Genomic DNA, 27,076 nt, shown 5'->3' with positions numbered 1-27,076 from the left:
GAGGGGGCACAGCCAGGAGAGGTGACGCAGTCTGAACAAAAAGATATTCCACAACATATGGGATCATGCTCAGCAACTAAAACTGGGATAGACAAGGAGGAAGGGGGGGATGTTTGGGGTGATGGTGTTTCTCTTTCCAAGGAACTGCTCTGTGTGGTGAGCCCTGCTTCCCTGGAAGTGGCTGAACTCTTGCTTGCCGGTGGGAAGTAGAGAATGAATTCCTTGTTTTGCTTTGCTTCGCGTGCAGCTTTTGCTTTACCTAGTAAATTGTCCTTATCTCAGCCCATGAGTTCTTGAACTTCTACCTTTACAATTCTCTCCCCCATCCCACCTGGGGAGAGTGAGCAAGTGGCTTCTTGGTGCTGAGCATCTACACTAAAATGCAAAACTACATCCACACAGTTGCCCAGTTTAGAAACACGGATGAAAGGAAGACAGTAAGCATATGTATTAAGTAGCTAGTTTACTAGATGTGTTGAGTTTTGCCATCCTTTTACAAATAGAGACAAACTGCACATTAACAAGATGAAAAGTGACTGAAAACACATTTTATTTGCAAACATGCCAAAACCCAGTGATTTAGGAACTCTACAGGCAAACCAAAAGTGAGAGAATTTGAATATAGGTAAAACCTTCCCATTTAGTGCATTATTGATATGTTTTCATTTAGTTCTAAAACAGTCATTCTAATAAGATATACTAGTTTTATGTATTTTCCCATTCTCTGGGTAACTTTGAGAATTTGAGTAGTACACGGGATTGACAGACTTGTGTTCAAGATGCAAATTACTAGGAAGCTATTCATGTTATTGTAAAGCTTATCTTAAATTACCATTAGTCTTTCTTTAGCCTCAGCAACAGTTTCTGTCTCAATAGCTACACTGCCAGAATATCTTTCTGCAGAAGAATATCTTTCTACTTTCTTCAATTTACTTACGAATTCATTAGTAAAATTCAGTAGAATCTCTATATGACATTATCCTTTTGGGATGAGAAAAAACATCTAACTTAATTAAAAGGGTTTAACCACTGTTTGTTAGTATGGTTGTACCTCACTGACAAAGACCAAAAAAAAAATACCAAAAAATGGACCAAATTAATCAGTATCCAGGATCACTGTGCTCGAAGTACTAAGAGGAACTACACTTGACAGTGAATTCTCAAATGAATGCACTGTGTGCAACAAAACACATATACGAAATGCCTTAGGCCAGTAGTTCTACCACTGGCCTCAAGATAAAATAACTGGTCTCTTCCGGTTATTTTTTATTTTGGGAAAAACGAAAATTTACATACACAAGTAGGACTGAAAAGATCAACATTTCTTAAGATGTTTCTCTGGTCCTACAGCATTTGCTAAGCAAGTGTTCACAGTGAGAAAGTACATGGCCACATTCACTTGAAAGCCTAGCTGACTGTCACACAGCCTTTATGTACGTACAACCATTAGCTGCAGCCAAACCACCAAATTTTAGTTTAGCTTATTCACAGGTCGTGATTCTCATAGTTTCACTCCAAATGCATTTCTGTATAGGTCACAGAGCAAGTTACTGCAAATCTGCAAAAAGAATTTGATCCAGCAATTTCCTGATCAAAACAGCAGCTGCCGTTGTACAGACGAAACTTCTCCAGTTGAGAATTTACAACATGAAATTAAACTAAACTTTTCATTCTTTGTTTTACCATTTTAAACTTGAAACTAGTACTGGTATTAACAAACAGCACTTTGAAAACTAAGTCAAGTCATTCTTATATACACTGATTTGTTTAGATTCATGATAGACAAGAGGATTGAGTACAGTCATACTCTGCACTGAAAAGAATTTTCAAGTCTCTACAAAGCCTTCAGCATTGCAAAATGCTGTTAGAATCTTGAGAACTGCTAAAAACCAGAAAGCTTAAAAACTACCATACCATTAATTATTGTCTTAACCAAACCTGTTTATAAAGAGAAATTCTCTCTACTCTATTTCCAAGAAAATGTGTTTACAATTATTTATCCACAGAAGTTGTAGCATTCAATTTCCTGTCCCATGATTCTGATTTTTCTGCTATGGTTATCCAAATATCTTTGCTTCATTTGGGAGAGAAAGGGAGAAGACAAGGAAATTAGTCTCAACAGATATAACATCTGTTTTGCCAGTCCTCCTCAACACAAAAATTCTTTGGATTAACATTCAAAAATGTTGTATTAAAAAGAAATATGAGAACACCTGCAATTTGGAAGATAACATGAGGGATACAAACAGCTCTGATCACTTCAAGATATAATACATTTTTTTTCTGCCTCCTTATATTCTATCAGATACTCTGGGTAAATTTGATATTTTTCAAAGATAACAAAAATGGAGGGATTTAACTCGTTGTCCACACAACTGTCATAAAACCAAAGTCCGTCAGCAGACCTTGTTGGGGGGCGAACATAGTCTGCCCTGCCTTGAACGTAATCTCCAACCAATACACGAGCCATGAACATGACATTTGGTTTCACTGTAGACTGACAGTATTCATGGGAATATGAAGCATCTCTAGCAAAGTAACTTCCTAGAAAAAAGGTAAAAAAACATATGGTTATAAGGGATTTGTATAAAATGACAGTGAAAACAGAGCATCACCTTTTTCAGGAGGCATTTGACCCAACTTTCAGGTCTCCTCTTACTCAGTTTACACAATACTGTAGAATGCATTTACTTATTTATTTTACAAGAGAAAGGGTTTCACCTCAGAACTTCTATTTGGAATTTGCTATTATAGGAATAATTATAAAGAAAAACCAAACATGGCATAAAAACACTACAGGTATGTGTGTTGTTATTAGAGGGATAGACAAGAAAACACAAAGACCTTCCATGATCATGCTGAGGGAATGCACACCTTCTTGTTCCCTGCCATGAGTATCAGCTATTTCTCTGGCAAGTCTAAATCATGACCTTGAATGTTTAGAAGATCCCACCTCCAGCTACAGGGGCTTTTTCAAATTCCCTCAACACCTTGTGAAAAAGCATACCCCTGCACAAAGCAAATTCTTGTCCTCCCCAGAGAGAAGGAAGATGCTAACACCAATTCCTACTTTTTTTTTTTTTTTTGGGGGGGGGGGGGGGGTCTTCATCTTTAAAGACTTCAAAATCAGGGGGTTCTAAGGTCTGACACTCAGTCATTTCCTACATACCCTTTCCATAGTTGGCTCCATTGCTTCCACAAGTTCTCCAGTCAAAGTTGTTTATGCAGATATCTTCCAGGCGGGCACCCTTGGTTCCATGGAACAGGAGCCTTTCGTTTACTTCCTTCTTTCCAGCTTCCTTCTTCATTTGCTCCTTTTTCCTAACAGAAAAAGGCAGTATGGGAGAGCATGAGCCATGGAAGAAAACTGAGAAAGGGTTTAAAAAATAATTAAAAGTACGTGATGTACATGTAAATATCAGCTGGATGAGATTTCCTGTCTGCTTTCTCCTCCCTCAGCTTGGAAGATGAGACAGACTAGCAGTATGATGAAAAATTGCAAGATGAATGATCTACAAATACCAGTGCCCAGCAATTCTAGATCAATTCATTGACAAAAGCCAGAATTAAGCAAGCATTGACACTACTACAGTCCCCACAGCTTTTGCTCCTGTGCAGGGTCATACTAGTTCTGCTTCAATGTCTCCTGTCCCTTCCCACATACACACACAAACGCTGCAGAGCGGACGTTGTACTAACCCCAGAGCCTCCATGCTTCAGCAGTAAATAAAGCCTAGAGGCAGCTTGTTCTTTGCTCCTCCAGCAGACTGAAACTGCCATGCACATGGGGCCAATCATCCTGCAGGAGGACAAGGCTGTGCTGAGACAAGCTTTCAGCATGCACCTGACATTCCCTGTATCAGCCCTTCCATCATAACCCTCCACCACCCTGAGCTCCTGCCCGTGCAATTCTGCTGAGGAGACAAGAACCAGAAAGAGATAAACTGACCCTCCCTTCACCACTGAAGACCTTATTAATTTAAGGCCAGCATCAGATGGCGAGCTATGAGCAGTACCAAAAGAGGAATCACAATGGGAGACTTAACTAGTATCTCCCATCACTACTGCACAGCATCATGACCTTCCACAGATTTTCAGAAGCTGCTGAAGTGGACAACAAAGTAACGTTCTTCAGGAAGTTATCAGCTACAAAGTTAACAGACCAAGGTAGAGGGGAGAATACTTCCAACTTGAAAACTGCCTTAGTGAAGTGATAAGAACAATGGACTACAATTCGTTGATAGAGAACTTCATAACTATGTCGAACTCTGCCTGGTTAGTTTAAATGTCTCATCAGAGGAGGATTAAAAGTACATAAAATTACATGTTTTCAGGTGCCTAAGTTTTGCTAGATAGAAGTGTTTTATTGAATTACTAGCCAATAACTTCCTGGGTTCAATTACTTCACAGGTCAAAGTACTTATTTGAGAAGTATTTTTCATCTTCATTACCATTGAGAATGGTAATGAAATGGTCCTAGAATACTTGTATTATGTATCCGTGCTTTTGTTTTAAACTAGACAACTGTTCTATGCAACAACTTAATCTGCTACTAAATGCACTTGAACGTGGTCACTGTCCCTGCTGCCAGCTCCAATCTGCAGGTATGTGTCTTGGCACAAGTACCAAGAGTTTGAGATCACTGATGCAGATGTTGAAAACCAGAAAAGAGCTTTGGAAAACAGAGATCATAATCTTAAAGCGTAAGGATGCACCATTCTCACTGAACACTGACTTCATTAAGAAGAGGTACTCAAACTCTTGAAGAAGCCTTAAAAAAATCTGACTGGAAAAAAAGGGGCCTAAGCACCCTTACCCTTGCCCACTTCTTTTTTCACACAGAGTCACACAGAAGGGTGATGCCGTCTGGCCCAACCCCTGCTCCAGCAGGGCCACCCAGAACAGGCTGCCCAGGACCACGTCCTGGTGGTTTTTGAAGATCTGCAAGGAGGATCTGGAAGATAGTTTCCTGGCGCAGCTGGTTAGTGAGCCTACCAGGGGAGGTGCCCCGCCAGACCTTCTGTTCACAAACAGTGAAGGACTGGAGGGAGATGTGGTGATCGGGAGCTATCTTGGGCAGAGTGACCACAAAAAGGTAGAGTTCTCTATTCTTGGCAAAGTCAGGAGGGGGATCAGTAAAACTGCTGTCTTGGACTTCCGGAGGGCAGACTTTGAGCTGTTCAGGACACTGGTTGGCAGAGTCCTTTGGGAGGCAGTTCTGAAGGGCAGAGGAGTCCAGGAAGGCTGGGCACTCTTCAAGAAGGAAATCTTAATGGCTCAGGAGCAGTCTGTCCCCACATCCCCAAAGACAAGCCGGCGCGGAAGAAGACCGGCCTGGCTGAACAGAGAGCTGTGGCTACACCTTAGGGAAAAAAAAGAGGGTTTATGACCTTTGGAAAAGAGGGCAGGCCACTCAGGAGGACTATAAGGATGTTGCAAGGCTGTGCAGGGACAAAATTAGAAAGGCCAAAGCTCATCTGGAGCTCAATCTGGCTACTGCTGTTAAGGATAACAGAAAATGTTTTTATAAATACATAAACACGTATTATGGATGCAGGGGGAGACTTAGTGACAAGAGATGAGGAAAAGGCTGAGGTGCTTAATGCCTTCTTTGTCAGTCTTTTGCAGCAAGACCAGTTGTTCTCTGGATATCCAGTACCCTGAGCTGGTGGAAGGGGATGGGGAGCAGAATGTGGCCCTCATAATCCACAAGGAAATGGTTGGAGACCTGCTACAGCACTTGGATGTATGCAAGTCGATGGGGCCAGATGGGATCCACCCGAGGGTACTGAGAGAACTGGTAGAAGAGCTGACCAAGCCACTTCCCATGATTTATCAGCAGTCCTGGCTATCAGGGGAGGTCCCCATGGACTGGTGCCTAGCAAACGTGACGCACATCTACAAGAAGGGCCGGAGGGTAGACCCGGGGAACTATAGGCCTGTTAGTGTGACTTCAGTGCCAGGGAAGCTCATGGAGCAGATTATCTTGAATGTCATCACGTGGCACTTGCAGGGCAACCAGGCGATCAGGCCCAGTCAGCATGAGTTTATGAGAGGCAGGTCCTGCTTGACGAACCTGATCTCCTTCTACGACAAAGTGACATGCTCAGTGGATGAGGGAAAGGCTGTGGATGTGGTCTACCTTGACTGCAGTAAGGCCTTGGACACCGTTTCCCACAGCATTCTCCTCAAGAAACTGGCTGCTCTTGGCTTGGACTGGCGTACGCTTTGTTGGGTTAAAAACTGGCTGGGTAGCCGGGCCCAAAGAGTCGTCGTGAATGGAGTTAAATCCAGTTGGAGGCCGGTCACTAGTGGCGTCCCCCAGGGCTCAGTACTGGGGCCAGTTCTCTTCAATATCTTTATTGGTGATCTGGATGAGTGGATCGAGTGCACCCTCAGTAAGTTTGCAGACAACAAGTTAGGTGCATGTGTCGATCTGCTCGAGGGTAGGAAGGCTCTGCAGGAGGATCTGCATAGGCTGGACCGATGGGCTGAGGCCAACTGTATGAAGTTCAACAAGGCCAAGTGCCGGGTCCTGCACCTGGGGCACAACAACTCCAAGCAGCGCTACAGGCTGGGAGATGAGTGGTTAGAAAGCTGCCTGGCAGAGAAGGACCTGGGAGTATTGGTTGATAGTCGGCTGAATATGAGCCAGCACTGTGCTCAGGTGGCCAAGAAGGCCAACAGCATCCTGGCTTGTATAAGAAGCAGTGTGGCCAGCAGGGCTAGGGAAGTGATTGTCCTCCTGTACTCGGCTCTGGTGAGGCTGCACCTTGAGTTGTGTTTAGTTTTGGGCCCCTCGCTACAAGAAGGACATGGAGGTGCTTGAATGTGTCCAGAGAAGGGCAACAAAGCTGGTGAGGGGTCTGGAGAACAAGTCTTCCGAGGAGTGGCTGAGGGAGCTGGGGTTGTTCAGCCTGGAGAAGAGGAGGCTCAGGGGCGACCTTATCGCACTCTACAGGTACCTTAAAGGAGGCTGTAGCGAGGTGGGGATTGGTCTGTTCTCCCACGTGCCTGGTGACGAGGGGGAATGGGCTAAAGTTGCGCCAGGGGAGGTTTAGATTGGATGTTAGGAAGAACTTCTTTACTGAAAGGGTTGTTAGGCACTAGAATGGGCTGCCCAGGGAAGTGGTTGAGTCCCTGGAGGTCTTTAGAAGACATTTATATGTAGAACTTAGTGATCTGGTTTAGTGGAGGACTTGTTAGTGTTAGGTCAGAGGTTGGACTATGTGATCTTGGAGGTCTCTTCCAACCTAGATGATTCTGTGTTTCTGAGGAGACTCCACAACTTCTCTGGGCAACCTGTGCCAGTGCTCCGTCACCCACAGAGCACAGAGGGGTTCCTGATGTTCAGAGGGAACCTCCTGTCTGCCAGTTTGTTCCCACTGCCTCTTTGGCACAAACAAGTGTTTTTAACAAGTACTTTGTATACTATAATGGATAAACATTTGTAACAGACAGAATGCACGTGCAACAGGCAGTTTCTGTTCAACCCCTCTGACAATATACAATTCCATGCCACTGTCAATATCCTCATCACAGTTTTGTGTCATTCATGTCTTTCTGTCACCCCCTCCTTCACCTTCGAAGGAGTCATGCAAACGGAAGCTCTCCCTAGGAATATGGCTTTCTCTGGTCCATCTTAGACTGATAGCACTTAGTCACTTAATTTCACTCCTCAGTCTGCCCCTAAGAAGGAAATACCAGTCAAGTTAAAGCACAGGTGGCAACCTCTTTCACTTCCCAGGAAGTAGATTTAGGACAGCAGTTCTTGCAGACCCCCTGCCCTTAAGGATGACAAAACAAATACTAACCACTGAAATACTTTCCAGAGTGATGGATTCTGAATCCTTTGTACTCTAACGATGTTGTAGGTTTTCATAGTCTGCTCAAACTGCTTCTTTATTTCTTTGTATTCAGAGGATATGTTACTGATCTCCACTGCCTATAAAATATAAACCAAAGCAGAAGGCATGAGGCTTCAGTTAGCTCATAACACAGAGAAGCCTGATTACGGCAGACAAACATTCAGAATGGCCCTCAAACTATACGTAAGGAAGTTGATTTAATGATTTAAATTGTTGTGAATAATTAGGACAAACAATAAATATGTAAATCAGTATGTCACTCCTGCTCTGCAAGGACACCTCACCTCTCTTCAGGAAGGACACTGAAAGTGAGGAAGAGGTCAATTAAATTTTTGTCATCTCCAAGTAAGAGTTGACACTGGTAGCTATAAATCCCAATGAAAGAGTAATCTCAAAAAGCAAACTTGACTGATAATTTCAGATAATATTAGTTTTATGAACAAAGTTGATTAAGAACAAAAGTATTAGATAACAATTATCATTTGTAACACACATGCAGTCTCCAAGCATCAAACCTCCTTAACTTTCCAAAGCTAAAACTTGGAAAGTTGCATTTAAATATAGATTTAAGGAAAAAAAAAAAAGCTACATTTCTAAACATGAGAGCAATTAAGATTCTAATAGGAATGTTACACTAAATACCCACGTAAACAAATACATTTCTTCCTTTCCTAAAGAAAACAAAGTCTATTAATCCACATTTTGTGTTTAAAAATCCGTGAAGAAATGCACATTTTTCCCAGAGAAAAGTTAATGTAAAACAATTTAAACATGATTTGTGCTCTTCTGCTTACATCGTGAATAATTTTCCCAATTTTCTCTAATCTTCTAGAATGGGCACTTATATTCTGTAAACTAGAATGAAAATGCCTAATGCTGGCAGACTGATGTCATGCAGTAAGACATTTTACTTTATTCATGCAGTAACGCTTTTCACTTTACTGCTGCCGAAGTCAACTGAGGAATCAAGAGGACTTAAAGTGAGAGACCCAGCAACCCACCTATCGAAGGCGTGTTTTAAGAAGGAAAGCTGTGGTCATTCAGGGAGGTAATATGAAATCAATACTTCAGCCTATCAGTTGAAAGCTGCACATTTTAGAAGGATAAATTTGTAGAGGAGATAAAACGGATTAAATTTTACAGGTGCATATAGATAAAGGAGTGTTTTTCTAGATATCATGTCTAACCCATGCATTAAATACTTAATGAAGAAGAGGCTTATTTTATGAGAGTCTTATAAGGATCAAGAATAAAGTCAGCTGCACAAGGAAGAATTACTTCTTTGTATTTATTAAAAAGTTTTTACACAGTTGAAGAACTTTTCCCATGCCCTAATACAAGAATATTTTGCAAAGCCTCTTCACAATGCAACACAAAACAATTTGGACCAGCTAGTATTTATTATCTGCATGCTTTCTGACACCACAGCTCACTGTCACCTACAAGATGAAAATTATGTCAACATATTGTAGTACTACATCCTTTATTGATACATAAACGATTCTTACTTGGACTATAAAATACGCTTTTGCTATGTTCAATCTTTTGCTAAGGAAGTGTAAACTTTCTAGGTACAACAGAATGTCAGCTACATGGTACAATGCCTAAAACTGTAAGATGGGTACTTCAATTATTTTATGATGTGATGGCTTCCAATCAACGAAGACAGTTCTACTTTGCATAAACTCTCTTTTGGGATAGTCTTTATTTCCCCAAAGATGCAACCCCTACTAACAAAGGGTAACACCACCTTGCTGTTGCAGGTTGGTGCTTAGTAATAACAAAACTTCTTTAGCTCTTTTCGTCTTCAGACTTAAAAAGGAAAATCCTAGCAAGGACAACCATTTGCTAACCCATTATGACACATCAGCTTCCGTCCTTGATACAGCACAGTAGTCTTCAGCACACCAGTCTTCAGCACACATTGTCAGGATTCTGAAACATAGCTGCCACATGAAGACTAATCCACTGACACAAAAACATACCACCTTCATCACACACATTTCTCAGTTCTACATTAAAGATACAATTCAAAACCCAACATGAAGTCCCAGAGAAAATATCAATTCCTTTTTCGCCTTTAAAAGGTTTATCAGCTACTAACTTTGTCTGTTAAACAGCAAAGAGATTCACACCAATTTTCCAATTGGTGTTTGTTACCAACATCTAACATGCTTTTCATATACTCTACTTTCTATAGCACTATGACTAAATGATTTACAGATTAAGACACTGCAACACTCAAAGAACAAGCAATGTTACCAAAACAGAGCTGCTCTTCTTAAGCAAGAAAGACTCTCTCCCTATCTCATAGGTGTTCCTTTTTATAACGGGTCACTTCCAGTGCAGCAAGGTTTGCCAGAATTATTTATCAGTATCTGAAGAGAAGGGAATTCATCAGGTCATAATTGTCAGATGTTACGATGGTCACCACATGCATGCAGAATCCCAGCCAGTCCCAATATTACCTACTGCAAAAAACATGCTTAGGGCCACACAGAATTATTTAATCTAGCCCAGGTTTTCATTTTTAGTACCAAAACGTACTGTGGGCTCTGTCATTTTTTAGGTACAGAATTAACGTTTCCTTTCATATGAAAGGCATTCAGTTTGTAAATTAAGAGACAGTTTTCTTAGGTCCCAACTCAACAAGCAAACTGAGCTCTAGAAAACAAGATGATCTTTAATTTCACACATCCGCAAAAGTTCCACCAGAGATACCATGGATCTGCATGTCACATTCCAAAGCCTCTCACACACACTTCAGTGACTCCAGAAACATCAAAATGAATGGACTCAACTGAAATTTTCAGACTGAAACTTTCAGAGTAAATAAGGGAAGCACTAAGTGCATACAACTCATAGACCTAACAGGAACTGAGCTACCTGTCTTCCCGTCATTCTTTTGAAAAAAATCAAGCCTACGTTGAAAATCAAGCCTTATTCAGATAAGCTGCTAAAAAGCCAAGGGAAGAGCCAATGAGCTGTCTTTGTTATTGTGACAGAGCTCAGAGTATCACAGGTCCAGTTCTTCAAAAGGTCTGGCTGCTAGGTTCCCACACAAACTCTTACTAGTTCAACCATCAGGTGCTAGACACCTGAAACTTTTACAGTCTGAAAAAATTAGTGGTTTTGTTGTTGTTTGCCTGTTTGTTTTTCTACTAATTGTGAAAAACAACGATGTGAAGGGAGTTAATGTACCAAGCAATTAACTTAAACTTTACCTATTGATTTTTTTAGCAGAACTGTATTTAGATGAATTTGCTATACACACACACAGACAGATACTAGTATTACATTCAGTAAGGCACAATCCAACAGAAGGTAGTCAGTGTAAAATTAAACATTCAGGACAAAGCAGAGTAACAGAAACCAGCCCATGGAAGCTAAGAGACATGATAATTCTGGTTCTCATGCCTTTCCCAATGTATTAACACTAGGGAAAATCAAGTACAAGGAGTGAGAATAGCAATGGAGCTCTATGTCAATTGAAAATAGCCAGAAGGAATTCTCAGTCTGAAAATGTATTACTTCTGTCCTGCCCTTAGCTATCAGTATGTCTGTGCCAATACAATTTGATCAATATCACACAAGATTTTGTAACAGTCAATGAGTAAAACCTCTTGTGCTCAACATGATGCACTGTTCCTTAATCAGGGTCAAAAACAGTATATAAAAGGACAAATATAACACCGAGAAGCATTTTTTTAGTATACTGTAGGACTTCAACAGTCTGTGTTTCTCTTCCAGTAAGACTACTTTTTAATATCATTAGAGTGAGTAATTAAAACAAACAAACTAAAAAATAAGATACCTTGTATTTTGAGTCAGGCAAGGCAAATGAATCCCAGTGGGGAGGACAGGCTTGATTTGGAATAGACGAATCCCTCTGACTGCTAGCAAAGGGAAAGAAAGTGCGAAAGTGTTATCATTTCTAGTTCTGCTCTGACTATTCAATTTGGCAGCATCCCCTTTGGGCAATTCCTACATTTAAAAATAAACAAAATAAACCACAGAGAAATTGGGAAACAGACTCATTTTGTAAGCTGCCATTCAGTTGTCACAGTCCTCTTTCATGTGCCAATTTAAGACATGAATGTCCATCACCAATCCTGTGGATGTGGTACCTGGAGTAACATGTATCCCAGAAATGAGGCAATGCACCGAGCAGGCAGCTCATCATATAGCAAGTGGATATGTTTTCTTCTAGCAACAGCTGAATTCTTTGCACAACTACTATCTACACTGGCAGCAATTTTGCCTTATAAATACTTCTCAAATATGAAACAGCTTAAGGGCATCATTTACCTTTGCTTTATCTTCTGCACTTCTTCATAAGACACAAACTTTGGTCGCCTACAGACCCGTCTTCTAGTTTTAGAAGAAATGTTTGTCTGGGTCATTTCTAGAGGGAAAAAGAGAAAGGAAAATGAAAAAATGTAATGAATAAGTCTAGCAGATAGGGTCATTAATTAATGATAATCATTCATTAATGAAAAATGGCATATTCATTGTCAATGCTATCTGCTGAAGAATAGTTGCGCAAAGACTACGTAAGCTTCTTGTCCTTCCCTGTAACTCTTATTCAGCCTTTGCCTATCTTACTTGCTCCTATACGTCATTCGTGCTTTTCAAAAGTTGCTCCAGCAGCACAGAAGGGGAGATTACCTCACTTCAGGTTTACCATGACTTTATGTGAAGACTTCGATCTTTTGATTTCTGCTCCTATGTGAGTCTAGAGAGCATCAAGGAGTAAGGGGGAAGGGTACTTCTGTAAGGAATTTCCTCACTTCTGTCACCACCTCATTTCCAGTGAGTAAATCTGGTAACATTAGTAAAGGCATAGCCTTGAAAAGCTGGGATAGTTTGCAAATTAACCTCTGTAAAACCCTGCGTAGTTGTAAATGAGAACCTTTAAAATGAGTACCTTTAAAATTGAGCTGGTAACCATACAAGCCAGCCTGGAAAGGTACGATGGCATCTGGATCTGCCAGATACAAATTCTCAAGTATGTCAGAAGATGGCGAGTTCACAACATCACCTTCTCCCTTTAAGAAAAAATCGAACAAACAAAAACACAAGAGAGAGAGAAGAGTAATGATTATACACAGTCAAGACTAAACCTTAGATAACTAGTTTGGGTAGAAGGAAAGAGGAAGCAATGAAAAGGATGAACAGGGATCCAGCCAGAACCGTTGTGGCCTATTGTGAGTACCAAACACTCCTAAATATGTGGACATACATAATACTGGACATACAAGTATCCCATATAAATCTCTGTAACAAATATAGTTCTCTAGTGTACAAACCAATGTAAAACATCAGAGTATGCTGACGGAGACACTTTCTATCTAAGCTGCTGATTGAAATCAAGGCCCAACTTTACCAGAGCCACTATATTTATCATCTTCCCCTACCTACCTTTCCCTGTCCCTGGATCAACTCTGTGTTCAGCCAAGAAAACCGTTTGTGCAGCTACACTGTGAACCAGGTAGGGAAAACTGATCTTCCTGAGAAGACGGAGAGATGCCTTATTTATTTATTTTCCTGCATTTCTCTGACCAGTGCCCCCTACTCCTGACCCTTGGTAATATGGTTATCATAACTAATGCCATTTTGTAGAGTAAGCAGCCATTATCTGTAAGTGAGCTGGTCATATATCAGCCCCCCTTTTCTCCCTCCTCACTAGCCTTGAAGGTCCTGGGGTGCCAGGCTGACTTCTTCCCTCCCTTCTGGTCTTGAAGGCTCTGGGCATCAGGCCAACTATTTCCCTCCCCGCCAGTCTCCGAGATCCCAGGCACTTGGCCAAACAGGATGTGGTGACCCTGTTACAGCACAGGGAAGTGTAAGAGCACATGAAGCACTGCCTGTAAAGTCAAGCAGCTACAGGTCCTAAGTGGGACGTGGACTGGAGCTGCTGCTGGATGCCAAAACCCATGATTCCCCAGCAGCCAGGGATGCCTCCACCATGGTATGCTTCCTTCAAGGACCGAGTGACTCATAATCCAAGTATTCCAAGTGTAGATTGTGATTGTTATATTGCATGCCAAGTGTTAGGATTTGACCCTTTGGTGGAGTAGCTCTTCCCCCAAACTCAGCTGTGGTTCAAGATTAACTAACATTACATCATTCCTCTATTGTCAATGGGCAACAGGTGTAACAGGTGAGTACAAACAGGTGAGTACAAAACTCCTTGATCATGTTTCAAACCCTTATGGCCTGGATCATAGCTGAGTCTATGAAGTACCAGAAATGGACATTCTGGAAGATACCAGAATGTCAGAGTTGGTGGAAAATACCAGATTTTCCTTGTCTATCTCATAACCAGGACGTAAAAGTACTAAGAGTCAATCGTCTTGTGATCCTGTAAATACTGGTCATAAGCAAAGAGCCCCTTGAGCTCTTCAGGATAGCAGTGGGCTATGAACCAAAACTCCCCCTAAGCTGGCATGTCTCTCAGGGCAGACTCCTCAAGATTCTGAGATATTCTGCTGCATATGCTGCAAAAAGAGGAAAGTGAGTAATTCACCAAAGGCCAGACTTGTTGAGATTCAACGATCATCTGCTGAATACGCCGATGAAACAAAAGGGTAAGTAATTCACCAAAAAGAAAAATGTCCCTAAAGCATGCAACTAAGTTTAAGAAACCCCTGTACCTTGCAGTAAGTCTCATGTGAACCTTGCCATTCTCAAATCTTTAACTAAATCCCTAAATATCACAGAAACTAATTCTGTGGTTTACCATAAAATGTTAATAAAACCTAATTCCTGTTAAGTTCTAGCTTGTCCAAATTAATTTGTGACAGACCCAGCCTGCAGAGGGTTCAGATGCTTAGAATAAACACTAACTAACTGTAAGATATGCTGATTATAAAATACTGTGCTATGCTGATCATAAAACCTGGTGCTACATTAATTACAAAATTCTGCGGAATAATAAAGCTTCAATTATAACTACAACTTAGTAGCATCTTCATTCTGCCCAGGATCCCTAAAGAACCTGTCTGTCCCCATAGCATCAGATGGCAATTTTTCAGATAGATCACTCTCTCATTAAAGAGGATTTGCCCACCCAAGGAAAAAGGTGATGTTTGACTTGAGACAGCAATCCTTACATCTCTGAGGCAAAAGGGCAATGCTTAAAACAGGCAAGACTACTTCCTGAATAATTTTAAAAGGTACATATCTCAGGGATAGTATGTAGAAGACATGGACAACTCCAAAAGGGAATCTGATGACAGAAACCAGCAAGCATCATCAAAAACAGTCAACGTAAGCTGAAAAAAAGGGTATTTTGTCTTCTTGCATTCACCATCAAGATCTTTGTCAAGAAAGCAGATTTGACAAATCATCCAGGTACAAGGAAAGATAATTGCTTGTACTGAATCTCACTGTAAGGAGAAGAGGCGTGTTCCTTCCCCTCCAGCCTGTCACCATTTTACCACATCTGTTAGGAATATCTGTAGCTTCCCTCCCTTATTTGATGCTAAAATTCAAGCACAAGTATTTACTTAATTAACCTCGTTTGTGTAAAAGGAAGTGGAGGGAAGAAGCTCCACACATTCCTTCAGGAGTGATTCAAAGCACAGGATGAGGAAGGTGTACAGGATGTTGACTTGCCTGTTCTCCATATTCAATCCACTGGCCTTGGTCATTCTGCCAATACCAAATCCACTTTGTAGTCAATACAAACATGGGTTGTGTGACAGATGATGGTGTAGAGAGGCGTCGAAGCAACGAAGAGGAGCAGGTCATTGTCTGGAAATTAATGTTCTTATCTGCTGTACTGTAAGGACAAATTCAGAGGTTTATTACAGTAAAAAGTACAGATTTTAATAATCTAATCCCCTGTTTAATCTGGTGCAATCTTCTTTAATATAATGTGACTGTCTGAACTTAATTAGGCCTGAAATAAGAGTATTTTCCACAGCATGCATGGCAGCTCTGAAAACTGCTTCCAACATTCAGAAGTGAGCTATGGCCTGTGAGAGAGCGAATATCATCTCAGTCACTAGCCATATTACATGCTGCCAGCTTCACAGACTTTCTGGGGCTACACACACAACAGGCAAAGATTTCTGCAGTAAACAAATGCACACAGCAATTTTTCTCAGTAGAAAAATGAAAGCTGGTAAGCACTTTACTGACTTTGCCAAAAACACCTGCAGCTTATCAGCTTTGTTCTTTTTCTGTGGTTACAAAGAACACAATCACAACTGTGAGTTTTACAAATCCCACTGCCTGGAGCTACATGGAATTTTACTCTTTGCAGTCTTGAAAAATTAACTTGAGGCGGCCTCATCTTGGGAATCTTGCTTGTGATTTGCACCACGCAGCAGCCTAGTCAAGCAGCAAATCAAAATAATTTTCTGGCTTAAAAGGCAAGAGCCAAAATGACAATGTCAATTTATCAAGGGCAAACTTGGGGTCCCCTACCAATCCAGCTGACTTACAGTGTGGATTTCAGAAAGGAGTTAAAGGAAAAATTAATGACCCTAGCATACATTGGGAAAGTGAGAGGAAAAAGGAGAGGGAAAGGGAGAGGGAAAGGGAGAGGGCATTTCATAATACAGACCAGCTCTGAACTACTGTTAAGAGACCTAACTTAGTTAGTAAAAATACGTTATGATTTATTACTTGAAATACTAACACTCTAAGCACTGAATTCCACTTTACTCTTATTACTCTGCAGAGTTTTAAATGCAAGATACTGACGTGTTATACTTTAGAAGATGAAAATGGGGTGATATTTCCATACAGTCACTTTTACTTTTCTCTTTAGAAAGGAAAAAAAAAACCCTCATCTTTGTACATTCCTCCCAGACTCTGAGGACTAATCAGACTAATCAGAAGTTATGGAAGTCAGACATCTCTAAGAAGAAATCAAGAGTTTTCCCTCATAGGCTCAACCACAGCACTTTAAGCAACCAGTCCAACTATGAATATACCTGTTCATTTTTGGGTCACAATAGGCCTTTTCAATTTCCTCCATCATGGAAAGGTCATTCCAGGTGAACCCATTAAATACTTGCCATCGATATGGCAAATGGTAATGAATCGATCTGCATTTGTCTGTAACGAGATCAGACTTAGTCAAGAGCTCTGCAATCACAGAAAGTAAAACAAGACAAGAAAAAAAAAAAAAAGGAACAAACACTTTTTGCATTCTTTGGCTTTACCTCCTGGGCTTTGGTATGAACAATAAAGACAGACCACTGAAATTAGAAATGTGTTGAAACGATAGCGGTGTGTTTTTCTTTATTATTATCTAGAAAATCCTGCCAAATGTATTCAAAAAAAAAAACAAACACAACTGTCTCTTTGCTGGGACACGACTTTGGCAGCTGGGAAAGCAGAGCCACAGACAAGAAGTTAGTGTTTATATGTCACATCACCATGTTTCTCAGCTGTAAAGGGGCAAGTTTACAGGCACTCCAAAATAGTTGCTTCTCTTTCCCTCAGTCCCTTAGAGCTTCTGAGCTCATTAACAAGATGGACTGTTAAAGTGTTTTCTTTAGGCCCAGCCCAATGAATGAGGCAGCATAAAGGACTGCAATACTCCACAGGATATCCTGCAAGAGAGACTCTACATTCATCCTGGAACATGTAGCACACAGTCCTGCTAACAAGACTGTTAGACACCATTGGAATTGCTGCTTTGCTTCTCAGAACATGGGAAGCAACAACTTCAGCTGCCTTATATGTGGGACCTGTGTTACACAGAAAGGGGAAGACTTTTTTTAGGTCTGTGAGTTTGAGTTCAGACCTTAACGTCTCTGCATGAATGCATGCTGCTCTATACAGGCACAGTCTGACCTCCATACCTCCCTGTTAGGGTAGCTGATGTGCACTCCACATCTGAGTACGGACCAAACCTCTTATTCACAACTTTTGAACCAAACACCGTATGGCTAAACACACTAACTCTCCAGTGGTTGGGTTTAGCTGTTTGGTGGTCACAGTATAGTCGCTTTGAGCCTGGGCACACCATTCACACCATGCAAGTCAAAAAGTTCATAACCTTCACCCTCAAGCCTGGTCTTAAAGAAGCAGAGAGAGTCTGAGAAACGTGATACCAGGCTGGGGTATCTGCTGCAGAGACAGGGCCAAAAAGTTTTATCATTCCTTTCCCTTGACGTTTCTGACCACAAAATATATGACAACTAGCCCTGTTTATGAAAACAGAATAACTCACTTCTTTTTTCTTTTTTTCCTTCTTTCTGTTGATAGGGGTAGAACACACCCTGTCTTGAAAGCACCATCTCTAAATTAACTTGAAAAGCTATAGAAAAAAAAAAACACACTTGGTCTCTCTGGGCTAGATTTCATTTCTATGGTTCATAAAGTACCCATAAAAGGCATCATTTATTTTTAAAGCACTGCCTCTCTTCCAAGTAATGGTGAAGAAGAGGCATTATCAAGCCCTTAAGTGGGAAAGAGTAATTTACTCATTTGATTCAGAAAAGGAGCTTCTGAGGGGAGAACTGCATCTTTACAAGAACACAAACCCACTACAGAAATGCTAAACACACACAAGCATCTGAGACCAAATGATCTTCAAGCAACTAAGTACGTACTTCCTAAGCAAAAAGTGAACACAGTCTGACTTAGTTAAATGGTCTTTTGCCAAGACCAGGAAGTCAGAAAGGGAGTAGAAATTTAGAAAGTGACCAGACAAGTTGACCAGAAGAAAAATTTAATGCTACATCCCTCTTATCCAAGGAAGCCTAAGTCACTTAAGGCTTAGGAGACTGTTCTGGGACTGTGTCTGAATACAACTGCTTATACTTATATTTTCCCCAGATCCCTATTATTGGCCACAGCAAGAATCACATTTAGCTTACATAGTACAACTACTGTGTTTTCTTAAATCGTTGTAACAGGTCACTTTTTAAAGGACTTAATGGGGCAAGAATACGCCTATTATCAGACATCCATAAGACACAACAGGAATAAAGGATGACATATGATCAACCATCAGCATAAGGCCAGTTGTTAAATTGATCTAATAGCTACAGAAAGTATAACATTTAACAGTTAAAGGGTTTTAGAAAATCATGCCCAAGGCATGACCTCATCAACGTGACTGAAATAGACCAAAAACATGTTATCAAAAGGAGGGAGGGTTTATGTGTATCCACTTGAATTTCCTGTGATTATGTCTGCAGTTCTAACAGAGTTCATTACTGACTTGGAAACAAAGTGAAACAGTGAGAATGTATAACTGGCCATGGACAATGCTGAGGTGCTGACACGCCATGTGCCTCCACTAGTCAGAGCCATTGAGTGGACAGTGCCTCTTCAGACACTGCTCTCCAAAATACTATTATTTCTTGTAAGGCTTACCGTTATGTTTGCAGTACTTCCAGACATAGAACAAGCAGATCTCGTCACTGTTATCTTCCTTCTTGTCCTTCAAAGTGTTCGCAGAGGAATCGTCTTTTTTACCTAACAAGAAGGAACACATCAGTCCTTTATTTACCCTGTGAAAACAATCCCATGAGAAAGATACTGCATTTGACATTTGATCCCACACATAACAAGGAGTTGACTGTAATAGCCAAGCCAAGCACTTCAGGATCTGACTATCCCTGTATTCTGAATTAGGCCTTTGAAGCCAAGGCCCTTCTGCCCAGGAGGGCAGGAGATGCAAGAGTTCCTATTCACACACTAGAATGTGTATCAATATAACCGCTCTACTGCTAAAGCTGTATCCATTCCTTGGGGACAAGGAAAAGATCACAGACACACAACTCCCTCTCCCTCCCAGGAAGGAAGCAATGGGCCCAGAACTGTTCCCAATTGCTCCCCAGACTGGACACACACATGGCTATGCTGCACAATGCTCAGGCAGAAATCTCAACACTCCTCTGCAGGCTGTCTGACACTTTCTGCATATGGTATGGTAAGCTCATAAGCTGCTCTCCCACTACCACAGGGAGCTGTAGGACTGTATGAAACCAAATCCCGGTGAGAACCCCTGATCTCAGGACTGGAGAGTAGAAAAAATCCATACCTTCTTCTTTACCTCTGGCACCTGCTGGCAACTGGGGTTGGCTCTGAGGAGGTTCGTTGCTACTGGGATCTGCATGAGAAGACTGAATGAATAGCAGTGCTGTAACAGAACCTCAGCTAGCTGGCAAGATCCCGATTTGTGTGTTGAGGATTACATTCAGCACAGATCATTTTACAGGGCACTCCACTGCTGACAGATCAGCAGTAACAGTTAAAAATTCCAGCTAGTCACAACTATCAGCAGCCACTCGATAGCAATATTACACACAATAAGAAGGCAGCTCTCCCTCCCACATGACTTAGCCACGACTTACTCCATTCCCAAATGCAGATCAACAGCAGAATCGGAAAAAAAAGTTCCATGTTGTAAGAGGTGAAATAGGAAAAACCATTGGTATTTATTTAGATTCACCTTTCGAAGGTGGTACATGCACCCCAGAGCCCATTGTGGTTTCTAAAGGTAGCTTCTGTTCTTCGCTGTTTGTATCTGCCTGCTTTTTCCTCGATGTTTCTACTCGCTTGTAGTTGTAAACACGGAAGTGACGATGGGGTTTAGCTGTGAGGTAAGGAAAGAACAGCTTCTACGTCTGTCAATCTCAAAATCTTATTTAAACCCATTTCTTCTTACAACTTACTTTTCTCCTTGTTCTGTTCCTTGTTGAACTCCACATGCTTGTGATCATATATAATTTGGAAGTTTGAAACTATCTTCGCATCAATGCCTGCAGTTTCCAACACTCTCCGCGGGTGTTCATCCAACAGCTTATGGGATCTCTTGCATACAAAAAATTTACATTTCCCTTGGAGATAGTGTCGGCAAATATGAAGCCTGCTGCAGTTGTTTTTCTGGTTGCAGACACCATCCCTTCTGTTGTAAAATTGGCAGACCTATAAACAGGGAGAACAGATACAACACAAAATGGAGAAGCACAGTAGATTCAGTGATTTTTTTCTTTGTTATCTACAGGCATTCAGCTTCTATGGCAGAAAAACTGATAAGAAGCACTTCTGTACTGTGTGGGTGATGTTCATTGGCATAGGTTGCCCAGAGAGGTTGTGGAGTCTCCCGCATAGCACAGAAGGGTTCCTGATGTCCAGCGGGAACCTCCTGTCTGCCAATTTGTGCCCACTGCCTCTTGTCCCCTGGCACTGGGCACCACTGAGAAGGGCCTAGCTCTGTCCTCTTTGCCATCTCCCTTCAGGTATTTATAGACATTTGTACATTTATAGACATTTATACACATTGCTCAGATCCCCCTGAGCCTCCAGGCTGAACAGTCCTAGCTCTCTCAGCCTCTCCTCATAGGAAAGATGCTCCAGTTCTTTCATCAGCTTAGACCTGTAGGCCTTGGCTGAAGAGGCTTGTAGGTTACCACTAGCGACAGCCAAGCAACAGGAGAGCATACTGTGAACATAAACATGGACTGCCTTCAACAATACAACCTATATGTACCATTTATAAGACCATGCTCCTATGGAGATGCATAAATGCATAATGTTCTCGGTCAACCTTGGTGTACTATACAAAACATTCAGTTTTGTATGGGTAAAAGGCCAATAGCTTTAGTGTTTTGTTTGTTTGTTTGTTTGTTGGAAAAATACTATAAAGTTGTGAAGAACAGCAAGAGTGTTGAACCTCACCACGGATGGGGATTCTGCACAGCATGCCATGGCCCCACCATAGATGTCTGTCTGATGCTGTATTGTCACATGTTCCCACAGCATCAGAAGGGACAGATAAGATGTCTTCTTGTAAAAAGCATCATAATAAACCACAAAACCAGAACAAAGCTGTGCCTCAATTAAACTGAGAACACACTATTTAGCTGCAGCAAGAAAACACACTGCCCCTTGCATTTGCCAGCAAAAAGAAAAAGGAGAGCCAGAGAGAAGGCGAGGGAAAGTATAAGAAAATCCTGATTCTGGGGTACTGTTGCTTTTTCTTACCCTGCTCCCAAGTTCAGTCCACAGAAGAAAAAAGATTCTTTTTGCTTGAGGGTTTTCATTTGTCAGCAGGCACACATGCAGTTAGCATTTCTAAGCAAGAAAAGTGAAGCAGGCTTTCATACCCCTGCCTCAGCTCTCAGGTTGTAGAATGGCCTAAGTCAATGTTTTCCACTGATTGAGCTATTTTACTCAGCAACAGGAGTTACAGTGCTCTACTAGCAGCGATTAATGATGCCCTCCAGAAGTGGCAGATCTACAGATAAGAGTGTAAGAGTAATACCAATCAATGATGGCTGATACTATCTGCTCATTACTGGGAGTAACTAAACAAGAAACACTTAGGTTGTAGATGCAGCTGAGCTGGATGAAGATTATTAATCCTCCTTGCTCATCACCATTATGCTCCTTGAATCTGCCAGCATGACATATTTTAAAACACCAAAAAATGCTCTATTTTGTCAAAGTCCATCACTGTCACAGCAGGGAATAAGAAAACAATAGAACTGTTATGCCAACAGATCTGCGGAGACTATAACTTCCAAAAGACAAGAGCAGCAGGCAGTACTCCAGTAATTTCTTAACCAGGAACAGCTGTAGCCAGAATAGGATACTCTTGGCTTTGAAACAGTACTTTGAAAATTGTACTACCCATATGCACATGCACACAAAACCAGAGATTGCATTGTTCGGCCAAACTTAACAAAATCAATTACTTACATACAAACTGAACACAGGTTGCTTTGTAGGAAAGTAACCTCAGTTTTTGTAGGAAAGCCTCAGTGCACTTTTGAAGGAGCAGATTTTACATGAAACTGACTGCAGTCAGTTGGTCATTTTCTCACAGATGTTTCTCACTCTTCTATGCCCATGAGCATCAAAACATGCAGGCCTATGTAGGCTGGACAAGAAAAGGGTTGCTTGCTTCCCAGTTTCCATTATCTCTTGGCTAAGAGCCAACAAATGTGGTTTTTTGCTAGGCCTTTATACCCTGTATGCATGTATGGTGACTGTGATCTTTCACCTCCATCTTGCTTACTTCACCATCTGTAAATCTCTGATGAAGTTGCTGACGTCTTTTGTTTGCTTGTTTTGAGTAACGTTATGGGCATCCTGTTGGGCTAACAGGAAGAGGAATGGCACACAGAACAGGCCAGATGGAAGCTTGCTGTACGTTTCCTGCTGTCAGAGGGTAGCTCTTCTGCTGACAAGTCATATGTGACAAGGCCTAAACCAAGTGCAGGCCTTCTGCTATATAAGCAAGCAAGATGCTCCTCTGTGTTTAACAGTTTTATTGCTGTTATGTTTTTTTAGTTATCAGTACATGGCATTTCTACAACCCTTGCTCTTTAGCATTTCTTCTGGTGCTTTCACAGACAGCCATTCCCATTCATAGTTCATTCAGACTAATCTTAATATTTCTGGTATAACTTAAGAGCTTGAAATTGAGATCAGACCCCCACCTTCTTTCTTACCCTTTCCTATTCCTAATAAACAAAAGCTTAAAAAATCAGAACAACTCACATCGGGAAGGAAGAAAGGGTCATTTTGGAGAAGCAGGACTCGCAGTTCATCCTCACTGAGGCCAGACAACTCATGGGTCTTTAGGACTTTTTTGTTCTCAGCGCTGCTGATGTCATGAGAGTACCTACAAGCTCTGCAAGAAAATAGACAGAAATATCAGATGTTCACTTTTTCAGTCAAGTTGGTTTAAAGAGCCTTAGATAACATACAATTTGATAAAAAACATGGAGAGAAAAGCACTTCGGCAAAAGCTTCTGTGAACATGCAGATAATAAATTAGCAAGAGTATGAAGGAAGCAGAATAATCACTCTGAAATACAGTACTGTTATTATCCCCATTTTTAACATAAATGTGGCCAGACCACTTGTAAGAAAGCACAGACACAAAGCCAAGTCTGTCTGCCCCACACTTTCTTCCTCTCCAGTAAGAGGCAAGTCAAGTCACACAACCTGAACAGCTGGAGGGAATGCTGATTTTAGAGGATATACGTCAGCAGTGAGGGAAGTTGCAATGAGCTCGATTTCGTGCATGTAAAATGTTGTCTTAGGGATGGCATGTAAAGAAAGATGCAACAGTCCGAGAGCCCAAAACAAAGAGATAATGAAACTGAACACAACAGAATGTTATCTCTACTGGGTGGGAAGTTTTAAAACAACAACAAACCACAACATCCATGGAAGTTCATGAACTTGGAGTTTTGGATAAAGGAATGCTTAAAGGACACTAGTGAAATGCTGGCACCACTTACTAACTCAAGATAAACATGTTTAGTGAGTATGAATTACAAAGAAAGAGAGATTCTAATTTTTTGCATGTATTTGTAAAGATATTTCAAAATCAATGGTATGAGGAGAAATAAGGTATATCTACGCAATAATTTAATGCAGTAAAATAGTTTCCTGAAAGCTTGCCCTTCAAAAACATAATTTGATATAGCCTTAAGGCTAGACATATTCAACCAATAAGTACCTGTTACCCTGTCAGACTCAAACCTCTGTTCTGTTTTTCCTTTTAGGCCCTAGTTAACTACTGAAGATTGTGATAACATTTTACCTGACATGCTGAATTACATTACACAATTTTATGTAGACATTTCACCACCCAACTGTAGGACACATTGCTTTGTAACCAAATAAATAAGAATGCAAGGTCTGAAGGGCAGGAATATGCCATTGCCAGTCCTGAGAAACAATCTTCTAAGGATACTAGATTCTGCACCCACTTGATGCCACCAACAGCCACACAACAATCTATATCACTTGAGTATTCATTTCTAAGTCAAAGGTTGAAACAGCCCAGAAATGCTATGATGACTCATCAACTGTGGTTTAGCAATACATTTAGAAAAAAAAAGCAATGAAAAGCTACTGGTCAGACACAAGTTAAAAGCTGACTTAGTTTGACTAAAAGTCGTGATTTCACTGAACAGGAAGACCCCAGTAACTTGCACAGATGTTTTCCTTTCCAACAAAAAAGGATGCAAGATCTGGAAACGAACCTTGATTAAAATCAATTAAAAATTAACCTGTCTTGATCCATGTGGTCCATGTAGCCCTCTTTCTGTCTCCTCATTTTAATCAACATCCCTTCGTCCCCTAAATACACCTGAAAGGCATATTCTTCCTTGTATTAGTTATTAATACACACAAAGGCAATTTTAAACGCTTAGCACTACTGAGAGGGTAGGAGGCTGCCCAGGAGTGCTCCAGCATGACAAAGGAAATCATTGCATATTTCTGTTCTTCCAGTGGGGGTGCCTATGTGCACCTGAAGATATTTCTAACTGCAAATCCTACGTAGCCTTATCTTACCAAGTCAGCAAAGCAACAAAGAGTAACAGAGTTTTAGCAGCCTAGTATTTCACTTGTACCATCTGGATACACACCGGGCCTTTCCTCTCCAACTCCTTCCCATCTGAGCGTGTGAGGAACTGCTTTGTAGAGGCAGAAGGCCGGTGATAACACCCCAGGACCAAGAGCTGCAACAGAAGCCTCCGACAGGAAATTCTTCTTTCGAGTTCATTCTCATTGAACTGCTTTCCATTTTCATTTCTGCATTTGTGTTTCATTTTCCTGACTTTTTTGTTTGTTTATTTACTTAGCTAATAGCTACCAGATTCGGTTAGCCCCGGGGAAGGAAAAAGAAAGAAAACAAATCCCCTGAAAGGCTGCTTGGCCTGCCCTTCGCATCCCCCAACAAGGGCAGAAAAGGGGGTGCTGCGGACAGGAAATGAAGCCCCATCCCCAGCAGCACCTGTCTTTCAGGGCTGCTTTGCTTTTCGCCTCACCCTTGGCACAACATTTCACCCATCCACACACCCACACACCCACAGAGCAGACGGAGGTGCCCCCCTGCCCCACAGCCGCCCCCCGGCCAAGGGTGCCCACCTGGGGCCCAGGTTGCACTTGCCCCTGAGGTGCAGCTTGCAGAGGTGCAGGCGGTCGCAGCCCTGGCACTCCTTGAGGACACAGACCCGCACGTCCGACACGGCCAGCACCTCGGCGGGGAGGCCGTCATCTCCAGTCAGCAGGAACCGCCGGGGCCCCGCTGCCTGCAGCGTCTCCACCAGCTGCTGCTCCGACAGGTCGATGTGCTCCCGGAGCTCCGTGAGCCCCAGTCGGCCGCCCTGGGCACACAGGGTCTTGGTGAGGAAGCTGCACACCACCGGGTCGCTCATCGTTGCCTCTCTGCCTCGGGAGACAAGGAGGCAGGCGACGAGGCAGCCTCTTGCCTTCAGGAATCGAAACTGAAGGCGTGGGGCGGAGCGGCAGAGGGCCCGCCTGCTCTTTGCATGTTGTTGTTGGTTTTTTTTACTCTAATAAAAGAGAAACTTCGTGGCCTGATATAATTCTAGTGTTCGTGTCGTGCTGCTGTTGGTTTTCTGTCTTCTGTGTTGGCAGGGAGCTGCTTGCCAGTGCCACGGTTGTGTCCTGGCAGAGGGTGCAGAGCCAAGAAGCGGTTCCTGATAAAATGCTGGAGTAGGAGTGCGAAAAAGGAGACGCAACTGAACCAGAAAGATGGGGGGGCTGAGTGTCAGATCCACCAGAGTTCAGCTTTAACCTTCAAACTCTCCGGCAATGCAAGCCAAAGAAGCAGGCAGGATCACCCACCCCCCCACCTCAGGAAGTTAATTACCCCTGACAGAGAAGCGGATGCCGGCTTGTGTTGCCTGGTACACACAGCCACTGTGTGAGCGATTGCTGGTCATGTCACAGTACCTCCCAAAAGATCAGGACCGAGATATGCACTCTGTGGTTTTGGAAAGTTGTGGAAGGATCTTTCCATCAGGCATGTTTCCCTATACTTGCCCCCTTGCTCTGATATCGGAACAAATGAAGTTATTTAAATAAAAGAATAGAAAAGGAGGGGTAGAAAGAGGAGTGTACCATATCAACTCTAGTTTCAGAAATGTGCATTGGTAGTTCTGGGCTGGCTTGTGTCCCAGACATGCGTATATACGTGTGTTCCCAGGTTGTCAACAGGTTGTCAGGGATGATATAACTCAGATCCATACATGATGTAGGTTTAAATCTGACTGATAAAGTAGAAAATAAGCAGTGAGTCAGCAATCTATTGCCAATGCCAAGCAGTAGAAAATAATAATGAAACTAGCAAACCTTTCAGTCATTTGCTTACGTTTATTTGTCTTCTGTTTTTCAGCCAATTCCAGTGAAAATATGCATTTGCGCATTAATCCACTTAGAAATGTCAACTACGTGGGCAG

General features: G+C 41.9%; 1 protein-coding gene across 3 annotated transcripts; it reads right to left on the bottom strand.

Annotated features, from left to right (window-relative positions):
- Positions 1 to 448: 448 nt before the first annotated feature.
- LOC310882167 (protein mono-ADP-ribosyltransferase PARP12-like) lies at positions 449 to 26,368 on the bottom strand. 3 transcript variants are annotated; one of them, XM_083800542.1, is made up of 15 exons: positions 25,740 to 26,144; positions 25,238 to 25,330; positions 23,352 to 23,484; positions 20,519 to 20,771; positions 20,296 to 20,439; positions 19,885 to 19,953; positions 19,215 to 19,316; positions 16,817 to 16,940; positions 15,485 to 15,654; positions 12,796 to 12,912; positions 12,177 to 12,273; positions 11,683 to 11,764; positions 7,815 to 7,945; positions 3,170 to 3,321; positions 449 to 2,544 (listed from the first exon to the last, which is right to left on the bottom strand). In XM_083800542.1, exons 1-15 carry the CDS (start codon positions 26,027 to 26,029, stop codon positions 2,261 to 2,263), a joined length of 2,241 nt encoding a protein of 746 aa, XP_083656668.1. In that variant the 5' UTR covers positions 26,030 to 26,144; the 3' UTR covers positions 449 to 2,260. The 3 variants fall into 3 exon arrangements, with proteins under 3 accessions (XP_083656668.1, XP_083656670.1, XP_083656669.1); XM_083800544.1 differs by lacking the exon at positions 20,296 to 20,439 and having other exon boundaries at positions 25,740 to 26,368; XM_083800543.1 differs by lacking the exon at positions 25,238 to 25,330 and having other exon boundaries at positions 25,740 to 26,124.
- Between the last annotated feature and the right edge of the window lie 708 nt (positions 26,369 to 27,076).

The sequence above is a fragment of the Anser anser genome (assembly GCF_964211835.1).
Source record: "Anser anser genome assembly, chromosome: 1".
In the NCBI taxonomy this organism is placed as follows: Eukaryota; Metazoa; Chordata; class Aves; order Anseriformes; family Anatidae; genus Anser; species Anser anser.
The sequence above is the reverse complement of the archived record's forward strand: the minus strand, read 5'-3'. Positions and strand labels throughout refer to the sequence as shown.

Coding starts and splice junctions, on each gene's coding strand:
- LOC310882167 (XM_083800542.1), bottom strand. CDS start 26,029: ATGAGCGACCCGGTGGTGTGCAGCTTCCTCACCAAGACCCTGTGTGCC. Junction 23,485..25,237: donor AGTTGGAGAGGAAAGGCCCG/GTGTGTATCCAG, acceptor ATTTTCTTGCAG/AGCTTGTAGGTACTCTCATG. Junction 19,954..20,295: donor GCATGTACCACCTTCGAAAG/GTGAATCTAAAT, acceptor CTTCTCATGCAG/ATCCCAGTAGCAACGAACCT.